General features: G+C 30.8%; 4 protein-coding genes across 5 annotated transcripts in view; 1 reads left to right on the top strand and 3 right to left on the bottom strand.

Moving 5' to 3' along the window:
• Nucleotides 36-694, top strand: LOC109359197 (ribosomal protein S19, mitochondrial-like). Of its 2 annotated transcripts, none has more exons than XM_019603768.1 (2): nucleotides 36-144; nucleotides 234-694. In XM_019603768.1, exon 2 carries the CDS (start codon nucleotides 236-238, stop codon nucleotides 626-628), a length of 393 nt encoding a protein of 130 aa, XP_019459313.1. In that variant the 5' UTR covers nucleotides 36-144; nucleotides 234-235; the 3' UTR covers nucleotides 629-694. The 2 variants fall into 2 exon arrangements, with proteins under 2 accessions (XP_019459313.1, XP_019459314.1); XM_019603769.1 differs by having other exon boundaries at nucleotides 38-147; nucleotides 236-694.
• Nucleotides 2,890-7,153, bottom strand: LOC109359204 (putative threonine aspartase). Its single transcript, XM_019603775.1, has 11 exons — nucleotides 6,987-7,153; nucleotides 6,844-6,894; nucleotides 6,629-6,749; nucleotides 5,914-5,998; nucleotides 5,620-5,701; nucleotides 5,358-5,484; nucleotides 4,696-4,799; nucleotides 4,432-4,595; nucleotides 3,649-3,766; nucleotides 3,478-3,582; nucleotides 2,890-3,222 (listed from the first exon to the last, which is right to left on the bottom strand). Exons 1-11 carry the CDS (start codon nucleotides 7,116-7,118, stop codon nucleotides 3,139-3,141), a joined length of 1,173 nt encoding a protein of 390 aa, XP_019459320.1. The 5' UTR covers nucleotides 7,119-7,153; the 3' UTR covers nucleotides 2,890-3,138.
• LOC109361379 ((+)-neomenthol dehydrogenase-like) overlaps nucleotides 8,311-14,693 on the bottom strand; it is a 38,284-nt gene continuing 31,901 nt past the window's right edge. The window contains exon 6 of the mRNA XM_019606879.1: nucleotides 8,311-8,487. The gene's annotated coding sequence lies outside the window, so the exon portion shown is untranslated. The remainder of the gene's footprint in view (nucleotides 8,488-14,693) is intronic.
• LOC109361380 ((+)-neomenthol dehydrogenase-like) overlaps nucleotides 8,378-14,693 on the bottom strand; it is a gene marked incomplete at its 5' end in the record, with an annotated part of 22,571 nt that continues 16,255 nt past the window's right edge. The window contains 3 exons of the mRNA XM_019606880.1: nucleotides 8,378-8,889; nucleotides 9,126-9,305; nucleotides 11,223-11,288. Coding sequence (XP_019462425.1) covers nucleotides 8,512-8,889; nucleotides 9,126-9,305; nucleotides 11,223-11,288 — 624 coding nt within the window. The remainder of the gene's footprint in view (nucleotides 8,890-9,125; nucleotides 9,306-11,222; nucleotides 11,289-14,693) is intronic.

Raw genomic sequence — 14,693 nt, 5'->3', positions numbered from 1 at the left:
AAATAAGTTTACCAAGTATCTATATTATTTTTCACATCAAAATGAAAACAGAAAAACCCACAAAGAGGTTCTTTTCGCACTAACAAAAACCCTAATCCACTCTCACTCACCTTGCAACCTGATTTGAATCGAAGAATCCATCCAGTAAGTGAATCTCACTTTCCTTCACTTTCAATTTCAATTTTTCAATCCAAAGTTCCAATCTTTAACTTCACATTTTCAATTCAATTTAGCGATGAGGCCTACGATGATGCTTCGGGTTATTCAAAAGCAGTTCATCGGAATAATGGGGAACGCCGCCACCGATGCAGCAAACGTCATCGTTAAGAAGCCGCCACCGCCTCCGGTGTGGCGCAAACCGGCGTTCATCGACGCGTTCCTTCACAAGATGAAGAAGAACAAAGCGCTTCTGAACAACAAAACCATTTGGTCACGTAGGTCTACAATTTTACCTGAATTTGTGGATACCACTGTCAAAATTTACAATGGGAAAACCACTGTGAGGTGTAAGATTACTGAGGGAAAAGTTGGTCATAAATTTGGAGAATTTGCTCTCACTAGAAAACGCAAAGCAAGAGATCAAGCTAATGCTAAAACCAAACAACTCAAACTCAAGAAAAAGAAGTGAGATGTGTTTTAATTTTTGTTTTTTGAGTTAATTTTATGCAAATCTCTAATAAAAGTCGGATTTTTATTTGTGGGTATTTTAGTGATTTGGTAGTTGGCAGCCGATGTAAAACTTTGTCGAATTTGACTGATTTGGATTAATTATGTGACATTGTGACCTGATAGCACCCTACCTTGTGGGAGAATGCTTGGTTGTTGCTGTTTTTTTATACAATTATTTACATCCATCTGGTTGTTTCTTTTGGCTGTTTATATTTCTGACTGTATTAGGTTATGGTTTATTTATTGTTCACTGGTTAATCAATTCATGCTTGTAAGGACCTGAATTTCATGGTTGTGCCTTGTCGTGTTTATGCTGAATGTCCCAAACTAATTAACCGTCATAGGGATGTTATATGATCGATTCGTATTCCACATGCATGTGGGAAGGAACATGTTCTTGGAGTGTTGTTGTTTTCGTGGTGTACTTTAGAGTGGAATTTTTAATTGGTTGTTGGGCTGTATTCCTCTATATCCATAATTTATTTGAAGATAGGGAAAGATGAGAAGACTCTGGTGGATCTTTTCAATCATGCATTTTATTGAATAGCATGTTTTATGTCATTGTTGGTAAGTGTACACCAATGACATAAAATTAGTATATCTTTATGTAGAATTGTACACTTGTTGCAGGTGAAACTTTTACTATTTTTTTAGCTGACCCAGTGGATGAACTTTCGATGAAGATATTGTCACTACTTAATGCAATATGATTGATTTCAATGCCTTCAGTTAAGAGGTTATATGAATCTTATATGTAATAGTGTAGCTTTTGTTCTTCCTTAGTCCTGAATGATGCATGTTGGACACATTTGTTCATAGTTTATTAATGTTTATATGATATTTAGCTGCGCTGATCCCACCTATTGGGATAAAGGTTTGGTTATTGTTGTGTATGATATTTAGCTGTCAAAACACTGAACACACCCTAATTCATATGGCCATAATAACTAAAAGGATTTAATACCATTCCTGGTAGTTGAGGGTGAGAAAGAACATCACATATGTGATAATTTCTTAATGATTACATCTTCAATGCAGCACTAGAACATGTATGATTTTGCTAGTCCAATGTTTTGCCTCTTTTATTACTTAATGCTTCAGATTCCAAGAGAGGGTGACATGGAGCTTCTATACAAGGTCTTTTTTGTTTTTGGGGAAATCTATGCAATGACTTGGCATTAGTTTGATCTATTTTAAGTCTGCATCTTAAAATCATATGGGTTGCAAGGCTGTTGGGGAATACCCTCATTTACACAGCTACCAGTGAAGGTGATGAACATCTAGCAGCATAACCTGCGACCCTGGTAGCAGCCACTGGAGTTGGCAGCCGCCCCCATTGAGTCCATTATTTTAAGTTTCATAGTAATCAATGGAATATTCATCTAGGCAAAAAGTTATTTTAATAGAAAATTGTCTGGATTAATGCTTTGCAACCTGTTCGATATTTTTTAGATACCCAATAGAAATTCTTTGTTGTTCTTCCTTGCATAACTGAATGCAATTTTGATATGGATCTTACTATAATATAGAAATAAGATATTGGCATTGTGAAAGTATTTAGGAACAACCAAAAACAAGTGTAGAAATAACAATGAGACTGTAAATTTCTCTTGTTTCATTTGCTTATTTATACAAAGATGCATATACCTATCTGAAAAAATTATCAGAATCAACATTAAATCTGGTTTTAAAAGGAAGAGGTTCTTGGAAGTTCATATTAGTAATCATCCTCATATAGATGTATGAAAGTATAATGACGCATTAAGCTGATTAGATTGACATGATCATACTCTTGTTTGCTGAGAAAATATGCATGAGTTAACTTACCCTGGGGTGCACATCTTCCAAGCATATATTAAGACATTGAAGGAAGGTCCAGATCAACACGTGATGAAGATTGAGTAATTTGGTTCATTTTTTATATTTCCTTTTGTGGCTAATACTTCAATCTATGTTTCCTCACTTCATAAAGGGTACACTTATTACTCAGCAAAAAATTGTCTTTTCCCTAATCTTTGACATATCTTGCTATATTAGTTTTTTTTATAAAACTTATATTGGTGAAAACTATTTTGCCATAATATTATTACATGTTTTTTGGGTACATAATACATGTTTTTTTATGGACAACTATTTACATAATAATTTCATAACAAAGACTAATAGTTTTAAAAAAAATTTAAGCACCAATCCTATGAGTATATTATTTATGAAATGATTATTTGTCTTTAAAATTGTAAACACTAATCATATTAATCCCCAGAATTAGGAATTCTTTTTTTGGTACACAAGAAGAAAAGAAACACAATAAAGAAAACTAAATTCTAAGAAGCACTCCTATGGAATCAACTAACAATAAATGACCCATCCAAGATGGCGATTATGCTAAATAAGGACATCTTTGCTCTGTAATTTGCTATAGAATCAGCACAATTGGCATTGAAGAATTTTTATCCATTGTCTCAACAATTATCCATTTGAAAGATCTATTCGTGCTCCAAATTGATCAATCGTATTCTGGCTTTGTTGTTTTGTACTCCTAAGAATTGAAACCTTGAACATAACAGAATGTAAAAGCATTAATATCTAAAAGGTTAGCAGGGGAGATGAAGATCAAGCTAGATAAGGTAAACTAGATGCTAAAGGGTATAGCAAACATGTTAAATTCAATATATCTTATCAAACCTAAAACATTAGGTATCAGAAATTTTCTACACTTTTTTGGATCATGCCCTTCATGTTAAAATTCAAACACGATAATAATAATCTCAAATCTTTTACAAAAAATCAAACACATAACTATGCTACCTTGGGTCGTTCCATAGAGCTTCCAAAGTATCCTACTCCAAAAGATAAGGAAGTGTAAGCAGCTACTATCTCTACAGCTTTCAGCCTTGATGATTTTCCTTCATCCTAAATAAAATGACAGATTAAGCAATCTTCACAAAACTATGAACTAGAAAAGTTTAAGGGACTCACTGTTATATCTGACTGCACAACCAAGATCCCTGCACTGCTATCAGTACCACATCGACTGGCATCTTCAGCAACAGAATGTAAAACTTTTGTGCAAGCAGAGGCAGCACCAGATTGCGAGCTGAATGAAAGTCGACATGAGAAAGATCCACAAAGCTAATTAGGCAAAGCAAAAAGTAAATAACTAATGCATTTAGGCAACAATGCTTAAAAACCAAAGTTTTAATTTCTGAAGCAAATAAAATATAAAGTCAGCAAGATGTTCAAGAGATAATATTTTCAACATTCACCCAGAAGAAACAGCAGTTTTGTCTTGCCAAATTCAAGCCTACCAATTCTACTCAGCAAGTAAATTTAAGATAATAATGCCTCTTTCATCACTCCATTTCTCAAGTGAATAATTAAAATATTCTGCAAAGATATTTTCAACAATTTGATCTAACATGTGCCCAATATAAAATCCAGTCAGCAATACCATAGCATAAATTTGTAATCAATATGTAAATTCCAATAAAAGCATCCCTTTATCACATCACATGTCTCAACCTCAACCATAGAAAAGATATCACGTGTGGAAGTCATAGTCATAGATTTTGAATACCCCTCCTTATTTCTGTGCCAAAAGGCCCCTAAAAAACAACTCTGTTAGGCCATAAAAGAAAAGGTCCCAAATGCGATATTTTCCAGTATATCAATGAAGAACGAAAACATTTTCCTTCAAAAATTAAACTAAATCACCAAATAGACACATTACAACTGAAGCGTAGAGATAATTGTCAAACATACAGTGACAATGAAACACAGCACTCCCTAGCTGCAAATCCTTTCATTAGGTGCTCCCCTGCACCAGAGACACAACAGCCAGCCATGAATGGAGCCCCAAAGGGACCTTTTGATGATGCCCAACAACCTGAACCATACATCGCTGCTAATCCAACTCGTCCACTAACCTATGTGATGTTTAGTATACATTATGAGTAATCACTTATTAATTTAACATGGAAATATGGAGCACTAGAGGGAAAGCAAACCAAGAAAATGGTCCTTAACCTTCAGAGCAATACCACCACTGGAAGCCCCAGATGCTACATGCCCTTCGCTGTCCACACAAATAACCCCAACCGTGTCCATTACGCGATCTTCCAAAGCATCATCTGAATATGTAAAAGCATAAGAGGGTGTGGATTTGGCCTGATAAAGTTCATGGGAAGTATCATACTTAAGTAATAGTTGAAGACTTGGAAAATAGATGATAACATGGTAAGTTTTTTCTTTTCCTTTGAAAAATTCAAATGATATAATTTGTTAGCAATTAGCTATTTCCGTATAAGCACAAGCACTTGAGCATAATGGAATAGTATACTGCCGAATGCATTTATGCCATAAGCAATTAGTTCCCTTGCTTTTTTTATTTTTTAGTTTGTTTGTATGTGGTCCATGGACCCTGCAAGCTCCTTTAAGTTGCTATCATTTCCCCAATACTTAATTAGGAGGCTTTCATTTGGGATTAAAATAAAATGACCTATGATAGTTGAGAGTCTTTATATCCTAGCATCATATCATGTGATTTCAAGAGTTTAATCTGATTCTGCTTTCCATATTTTCATGAGAAAAGGTCTGTCCAGGTTTGTAGGAGCATTTTCTGTTGATTGATATCATGGGCATGCAAGCAGAAAGAAGGGTAAGATCTTGTGGAGTGTGCTACTAAATACCTGGTATAGCAGTACTTTGACAGATAGAAGGATGTCCTTCGAGAGAGTTGTCCGTCTTAGGTCTAGCTGCTTCAACCATAGATTTATACTTTGTCCATTGTGTTTTTGCTCTTTCTGTGACCAGCCACTGTTACAAGATGGACCAAAAGTTGTATTTTACTTATTAACACTAGAGTATTAACAACCATGAATGTAACTTTAAAGTCGTATGACCTAAAGGTAAGTTTGAGTGCAAAGTTGAAAACATGATTGAAAATATGACCTCATTGGCATCTGTTATACTCTCTGGCAAAGCAATGCCCTTAGACTTAGCCCACTTGTGAGCCCCTTCCCCCACCAAGAAGCTGCAGAAACATGGACACACATGAGGTGAAAAAAAGAAAGTTTTCTTAAACATTGATTATGGTGGTGAGAATGAAACTGAGTTTGTAAGTAACAAATTAAAAATCCTTTTCAAGTAGCTTTTTTTGAATAATTACAGCACAAAAATTCATGTCAGATACATGGTCATGGAAATGCTTAGCGCACAAATGCAAAGATATTGAGTAGTGATTACATTGGAGGAATTCGACCCAACAATTGAGATCCCATCTTTTGCTCTTTGGCCAATAAAGCAGCAACTTGTATAGCATTTCGAACACCTGGTCTATAATGACTGGAATAAATACATAGAAAGTTGATAGAACATTTGACATATAATACTAAGTTCCAAAGCCTAAAGTAATCAAAAGGTAAAGTTAAAACTATAAACAATATTCCACTAGATGATAGATTAAATTCCCCAAATAAGGGTGCACTTGGAAGAACATACAGTGAGCTTATGAGAATCAAACCTTATATAACTACAATTGTTTCTCTTACATCATCCTTTTACAACTTATCCCACACCAACAATATTCTTACACCTCCATTTACACTTCATCTTTCTTTCTATATCTCTCTTCCTTCTCTATCACATCATCCATAACATTTCATTCATCTCATTCTATCTCTCTTCTCTACACCTTATATTAGTTGGAACTTGGAAGTCTCATGTTTCGGGCCGCCCTTTCTGATTGAATGTATGATGTAAAATTGGAAGGATTTAATAAGTATACACTGACAATACAAATATTTTTATACTGTCAGCAAATCATTCATCATTCATATGTTAATTATCATTGACTCTCAAACAAAAGTAATACAAATCAATGGTGATGTATTGACAATGTAAAGAACTTTAGACCAACAGTCATAGATTCTAAACTGAAGTTGAAATGTGAAGTACTAACCTGGAATTGCTCCAACAGCACCAAAAGCTGAAGATTTTCCATCCATGATGCTGGCATCACATTCAACACTTCCTTCTTCAGTCAAATTGGATCCTCGGCCTGCATTGGTGCTAGGATCATCCTTCAACAACAAAAGAATACAATATTTTCACTCAATGTTCCATTTCAATTATAATAATAATAATAAATTAGAGATAAAAATGAAAAGTAAGTACCTCCAAGACTCGAATAGCGGCTACAACAGCATCGATGCATTGTCCAGAACCCTAATGAAGAAAATATGAGTTATTGATGCTGTATGTCTCACACAGTTAAAAAGAATAACAAGAGAAAGAGAGAGTGTGTGTTTATGTGATACGTCGGAGAGAAGAGAAGCAGCGGCGAGGCAAGCGCGGTTCATGGCGGAGCGGAGTGGCTTGTCGTTGGAAGGAGAGTGATAGCCGGCGCCTACGTGAACCGCCACAAAGAACCTCTTCCCCTCCAACACCATTCTCAATTTAGATCATCACATATACACCAATTTCCTTTGCTTATAAATATTTGACTAACTCAAACTATTTTTGGATTTCATGAATAAATTTTTTAAACTTAACTGACTTGACCCCTCCCTTTTTTAATAACAAAAATGGTATTGTTATCAAGTTTGGTAGAGAAAAAGATGTAAACTGAATCATCCACGATTAATATTTAATAATTGTTAATTTAAAAAAAAAGTAATCAAATAAATGGTAGATAATGGAATATCTAAATTTTTAGAGTGATAGTGGGTATATTTTACTGTCATTTTAGTATACCAAGAAACTACAAATTATGTTCATTGATTGACACAAAATGAGGGTGATATAGAAAGTTTAATTGAAGAATGTATCCTTGGCCTTGCTACCTCCCATATAATTTGAGTTATATTCATGCTCACTCTATCCATGAAAGAGGGGGAGAATAAAAAGGAGGAAAGTGCAAAACAAAGAAACAAAGGAAGTCACCACCATTAAGAAATTAGAACTCTAGAGGGAGTATGAAAAAATAATTGAGTGGAATTCCTCATATTCTTTTAAAAGAAAACCCTGTAGAGGAGGAATGTAGGTGTAATTCATTGAAAACAACAATCTTTTTACATCAATTGGGCATTGAAAACAATATGAATATGTTAGATCCTCCTCTAATAAGAAAATACTCCACTAACAATATATTAATTTAGTGGTGTAAAGTTTTATTAGATTTTTAAGATGATCATAAGATCAATAGTTCGATCCTTAGAAGTAACATTTATTAGAAGAAACAATTATATACACCAAAAGAGATTAATTCTTTACCCAATTGGTAAGGGATAAAATAAAATAAAAATACTTTATTCTTATCTTAAGTATAGTCTTAAAAAGTAGGATGATAGGATTTTTGACACTAACATGTATATACTAAAACCAATGTTTTTTTAAGTGTTTTATAAGAAGGTTAGAAGTGAGATTCTCCTTTCCACAATAACATGTTGATAGGATTATGTACACTACAACTTCTTTATTTATAATTGTAATTAATCAATTATATATATTTTTTATTTTTATAAGTAAAAGATATGAGTAGACATTTGAAAGTAATAAACTAATAATAGTTTCACCGAATATATTTTTTAATTTATAGGATTTGTTGTGAGAGTTAAAATTCAGAGAGAAAATGGTAGTAAATTATTCCAAATATTCATATATGTCACTTCGTAGAAATCTGAGATGATATGCTTCTCTACAGCATATATTATTCCAAACATGAACCATTATTGTGGCTTGTGATACAAATGTTCCATAAAAGAAACCAACACAATTATTATTACTATTGGCATAGCTTAAGAAACTCCATGCAAAGAGTTTGTCCATGATAACACTCTTCATTCAAAATGGCCTAACCTCACTTCTATGGAAGAAGAGACCAGAGGAACCACCATTAGGTAACAAAGCAAGCCTCACAACACATTCAGCACCTTCATCTATAGTGAAATTCCCAGTATTATGGCTAAAATCTGATTTCACATGGCCAGGGCAAAGAGCATTAACACAGAAAGATGGATACTTTTTTGCTAAGATTCTTGTGTAAGCATTCAATGCTGCTTTTGAGACAGTATATGCAGATAGATGAGTAGGCCAACCGTTGGTTTTCAATGAACCCTCTTTATAATCTTCGAGAAACTGATTCACAATGTCATTTATCTTTTCTGTTGTGAGGCTTTCAATATCACTGAGTACTTCTTTAGCCCTTCCATCTGGTATAAACTGTAACAAAGATAACAAAGTGAACATTATATGAGTCTAGTTCCTACCCATCTCACTTCATTTCTCTTTATTTTATGCAATTCAAGAACCTTTTACTTTTCCCATGTAATATATGAGCTTGGAAAGAAAGACTCTCCATATGAAACACGAAACTTACTCACATGAGTTGACATAATGAACAAAATAGTTAAACTAATGACTTGGATTAAATTGGTTAAAACACTAATGACATGTACCTCCAAGCCTCCCATAGTAGCAGAAACATTAACAATTCTTGGAGAGTCTGAGAGTTGAAGAAGAGGGATAAGTGCTTCGGATATTTCTTTGGGTCCATAGTAATTTGTTTTAATAGCTGGTTCAGCTGATTGGTCATCTTTTAATATTTTACTCCAATCAAAACCACGAGGACCTTTTTCCTACAGAAAGAAGAGAGAAAAAACATGATGATTAGTTCTTACCACTAACCGACATGAATATGAAAATATGACATTGGTTTTCATTCAAATGTTAGTAGCGTTACCAATTGAATCTAAATAAAAACTTTTGAGTTTAATCATATTGCTAAACAAATATTTTCACACTAGATAATATTTATGATATTAATTTTTTTGGAGTTATATTATAAAATTTTAAGTGTGTGGTTTAACAAGAGTCTAAACACCTTGTTTTTAGTTGATTTAGGATAGAGCTATAGATATGGCTAAAATACACATACATGTCTGTACAAATAATGGTTATAGTAAGAATAGCTTATGGCAGGATTACTTTAATATTTATTATTTTACAAATTTATACTATAATTATTTATTATTTTAATTTAATATATAATCTATTACATTATTATTCTATAATGTATTTTGTGATTGCAATATCTTGACAAATTACTATATATATTTTATTATATGAATATTTTATATGTATTGATTATTATAAAATATATAAATATATAATTAAATCTAAAAATATATTGAATATCCATAGTGAAAGAGCAAAAGGATATTATGGTGTCAGGAAATATAAACATAAATTTATAATGTCAAATATTTTTTTATAAATATATTAATTTATAATTTATGTTAAGGAACAAAGACCACTCAACTCTCACAAAATATAAATTACATATAAAAATATTATAATAATATCATTTGTGCATCACAATAATGAATGAGTTAAATTATAAAACTAATTATTTTGTAATAGACTATATAAATGATATAAATAAAGTAAAATAAATTATAATTTCTAAAATTTAAATATTTTTTATAAGTAATAAATTCATGCAACTTTCTAAATTATATGCATTAGTTTGTGGATGCAAATGTCCCTGTTCTTGTAGACTTGTACCCTAAATACCCATTACCAAGAGCAAATCTAGTTGAACTTTAATATTATTGGTGAGAAATGAAATAGTTGAAGGAATTTCTCTCCAATGATTATTATAAAAAAAATCAGGCGACAAATCACTAGAGGTGAATTGTTGAATGATTATTTGATTAGTCATGACATATGCTTTTTAGTGTTAAAATATAAATTAAATCTTTTATATTTTGAGATTTCATCACTGTGGTATAATATCATCACATAGATTTTTATGTATAATCTTACATTTGTAAGCATCGAATATCTGGAGTATGTACATTAATAATTAATATGTTTGATAAAAAATATTAATTTTTAGAGAAAAAGATGTATATAAAAGTTTTTTATATTATCATTAACCATTCATTTTTATTTATTATTGACTTTTAAATAAAAGTGATATAAATGAATGATAAATAATATATTGACTATATATAAATCTTTTAATATATAAATATTATATTTTAATTTTTAATCGTATAAATTTTATATTTGTTAGTATTACAACTCTAATTTCTGGATCTACCTACCCAACTACTGTAGACCTCCCAAGAATAATGATATTTCATATTAAAAGATTCTACAAATTGCCTCCAAATTCTTCTACATGATATATGTTACTTGTAAACCATATTAATAATAATAAATAAATATTACTTTATAATATATATTATTTTTTGTTGGTAAGAGCGTATGTCATTTTTCTAGACATTTAAATACTACTCAATGCCCATATAATATAATCCCTTGAGCTAACCCCACATGACATGTGACATTTTTATGTCAAATTTTAAATTGTAATCTCTTAGTCCTTTAAGATAATCATTTTAAAAGAGTTAAAATTTTACATTTTAGATCTAAATTGCAAACCTCGTGAAGTACAAAGACCATGAATGAATCCAAAATGCTATTGGTACTTGTGAATTGTGATAACCTTCAAAGGAAAATAAAGGTAAATAGATTAAAGAACATACCTCAAGACCTGAAGCAGCTAAAGCAACATCATCTACCACTATTGAACTAATCCCTGCATTATTTACCTTAATAACAAAATGCATATTTCAAATACTCAGTACCCATTATTTTGTATTTTAAGAAACAACAATTAAGCATAAAAGTGGAAAACCCATAACTAAAAAATGCTAGAGAATATTAATATTGTTACCAATATATCAAGTTTTCCAAATTGTGCAGTGATGAAATCTACAAGGGGTGGAATAGTAGCAGGATCTGTTACATCAAGGTGATGAAAAACCACATGGTCTTTGAGACCAAGTTCGTTCAATTTTTGAACAGCTTCAAGACCCCTTTTATGGTCTCTAGCTGTTAGCACCACTGTGACCCCATTAGAGGCTAGTAGCTTGCATGTGGATAAGCCTATGCCCTTATTTCCTCCTGTAACAACAGCATATCTACAACAAAGAAATTCAAACTCAGTCATTAATTTTCTTAAATCCGGCGGACCAAATAGATGAAACTTAAATGTCATCTAAGATTTTTTTTTCTCTCATCATTTATTTCACTCACCCATTTGGTATCAGATTTAAGAAAATAATGGTTGAGATTAAGTGTAATTAGTATAACTTAACTTGAGGTGTAAACGAATCCCTCCTCATATATCAGAACCTAGTATTTGATCTACGATTGTTTATAATATAGATACACCGATAGTAAGGATGACAAATGAATAGATTTGGACGCTAATAAGTAGAGTCATCAGTTAATTCATATAAATTCATTTAAATTATATTGTAACCTATTAAATTCATTCATACCCAAACTTAATGGATGAATTCTAATCCATCTCATTCATCCATGACTCTATTTTCTTGGATTTGAAAGGATGATTTTTTTATTGAAAATAAAAACACTAGTGGTGAAAATCATTATTTTAAAAACTATTATCTCTATAAAATATTTCTAAAATCACATTTTAAAATAATTTAAAAAATACTTCTAAAAATCAAAGTTTTAAAAAACTGATTTTTTAAAGTTTTAATTTTTTTTATTTGCAATATTCTAAAAGCATACGATGTTTAAGGTTCTATGAGTAAATTTTTTAACAAATACTTATAGAATGTAATATCCATACATTGTTAGTGTAAAAATTTATACATGAACATTACACCACCCACAATTTATTTGGATTACTTTTTGAAGGGTCAATGATTATTAAATATAAATGGTGGATGATATAATGACAATGTATAAAACTCATATGTTATTGCATACATTTTTTCTCATACTTATATATGTTTTCTACTTAAGAATAAATTTTTAATATTAACTACGTGCATATGTCCTATAATTTATATTATTAATTTAATAAAATATTAAAAGTGAGAGTGAGAAAAATGAACAATTTGTTTGAATTTAACTTTCTTGCATATTAGATGAAATTGAAAAGTAAAGAAAACCATTTTTTGAATTTTTGTTTTTTGGATGGATTGAATATTCGTCCAAATGAATATATCCATTGGATATAATGGATGAATTTGAATTCTTCCATTATCAACACTATTCATTGGATTATATTCATTTAAATCCATTTGCTCTAAGATATGAATTTGGATAGATTTTATTTGGATGAATTTAAATGATTGCGGATAACTTTGCCATCTCTAACTAACAGTATAAAGATTTATACACAGTAGTGTATCATCCATCATTCATTCGTATTAATTTTTTTAAGAGTCAGTAATGATAAAATATAAATGATCGATGATATATCTTATACTGTTAATGACATCATTTTCTCTTTAATTTATTTAATTATGGTTAATAATAAATGATACAATACATGAATTTAATTTAATGTAGTTCAGAATTTCTATATATAACCATCAAAAGGATTTTATAGTTATACCAACCACAACCACAATAGAAAAGGATTTGTTTTTAACCAATCAGGTGTGGATTTAGTATTCAAAATTGGGCATTTTCATCTACCAAAAAACATTACACCTTGTCATAATTTAAAATATTTTTAAGAAAATAACATTATATACTAATATGAATAGTAATAAGTTTTTTCCTTTTTTTACTAAAAAAATGACATAAATATATAGACTCTTTCTAACCATATAGTAATTGCAGGAGGAGTTGATTATGGATTAGGAAATGTAATAACATCCTATTTATCCACTTTAAGCACTACCCCTCACTAAGTTATATGTCATGTTTCATATTTTAAAATTATTTACATATTTAATTAATTATTAAAAGGGACAAGTTTTTTTTGTTGTGTCTGACAATATGAACATTGCTCATACGTACATCTATAGTTAATAGGGAATCAATGCTATATAGTTTTTTGATTGAAAAGTGATTGTTGGTTGAGTGTTTTAAATAGGGAAAGAAGTGACGTAGCATGACCATCCGAAGGATGAGTTGAGAGAAAGAAATCATTAGTCGTGAGTTCCTCCTATGGTTGACGATTTTTATTTTTTAGTAAAAATATTGATTTGGATATTTATTAATGAGTGGAAATGACTTTATTAAATATTATTTAAAATTGATATTTTTGTTGATTTTAGGAATTAATCGAATGAAAAGAAATATCGTAACGCGATCGTTCGAAGATGATTTGAGAAAAAGAAGCCATCAGTGGTCACCATCCCTCCATCTTTGATTAACCATTAAAATTTGTATTATATTTTTTATATAGGCATTTACAATAACATGGTAAGAAAATTTAAAAAAAAATTAAAACTTTCATTAATAATCATGTTAATAAAGAAATTAAGTTATTATATTAATTGACGTTGACATTTATTTGATTTGAAAAAGATTTTAGTAACTCATTGCTTTGTGATAGATGTATCTCAAGCTTTTTTTTTTTGTAAAAAAATAACATTATCATAAAATATAATACTCTTATTATTATTTTTGAATAATATTATTATACAAATTATTAGTAAAATTATTTATTTAGTGCGATTAATGATGAAATAAAAAAGTTGGTAGCATTATGTCGCGCCCCGATTTTCGGCTACGCGACCTCTCGAGTCGCCACTACATTTTTTACTGTAAAAAATGTAGAAAAGGCTTTTTGGATTTTTGATATCCAGGTTCGGAAGTCGGTTACAGGGTAGGGAAGGTATTAGCACCCCACCCGCCCACCTTAAGCGGTACCCTATACTAAACTACATGGATTACTATATTTTTTATTTGTTGTTATTACTATTAAATAAAGGAACACCTCTTTATTAATTAAAATAATTAGTTAATGATTAATTACTTAAATGAAAAAAAATATTTTTTTTAGTTGTGCCTGACAAGATTGACTTTGGTCCTACGTATCCATCTTAAGGGAATCAAGACTTACGTAGTTCTTTAAGTAGAAAAAGGTTTGTTAGTTGGATTGATTTTAGAAAATATAAGTGTCAGATCTCGACTAACAATCCTACTAATACAAGTGAAGTACAGCTCATACGTCCGATACC

This window comes from Lupinus angustifolius, chromosome LG11 (genome assembly GCF_001865875.1).
Source record: "Lupinus angustifolius cultivar Tanjil chromosome LG11, LupAngTanjil_v1.0, whole genome shotgun sequence".
NCBI classification, from domain to species: Eukaryota; Viridiplantae; Streptophyta; class Magnoliopsida; order Fabales; family Fabaceae; genus Lupinus; species Lupinus angustifolius.
Note: the sequence above shows the minus strand (reverse complement) of the source record. Positions and strands in the feature narration are given on the sequence as shown.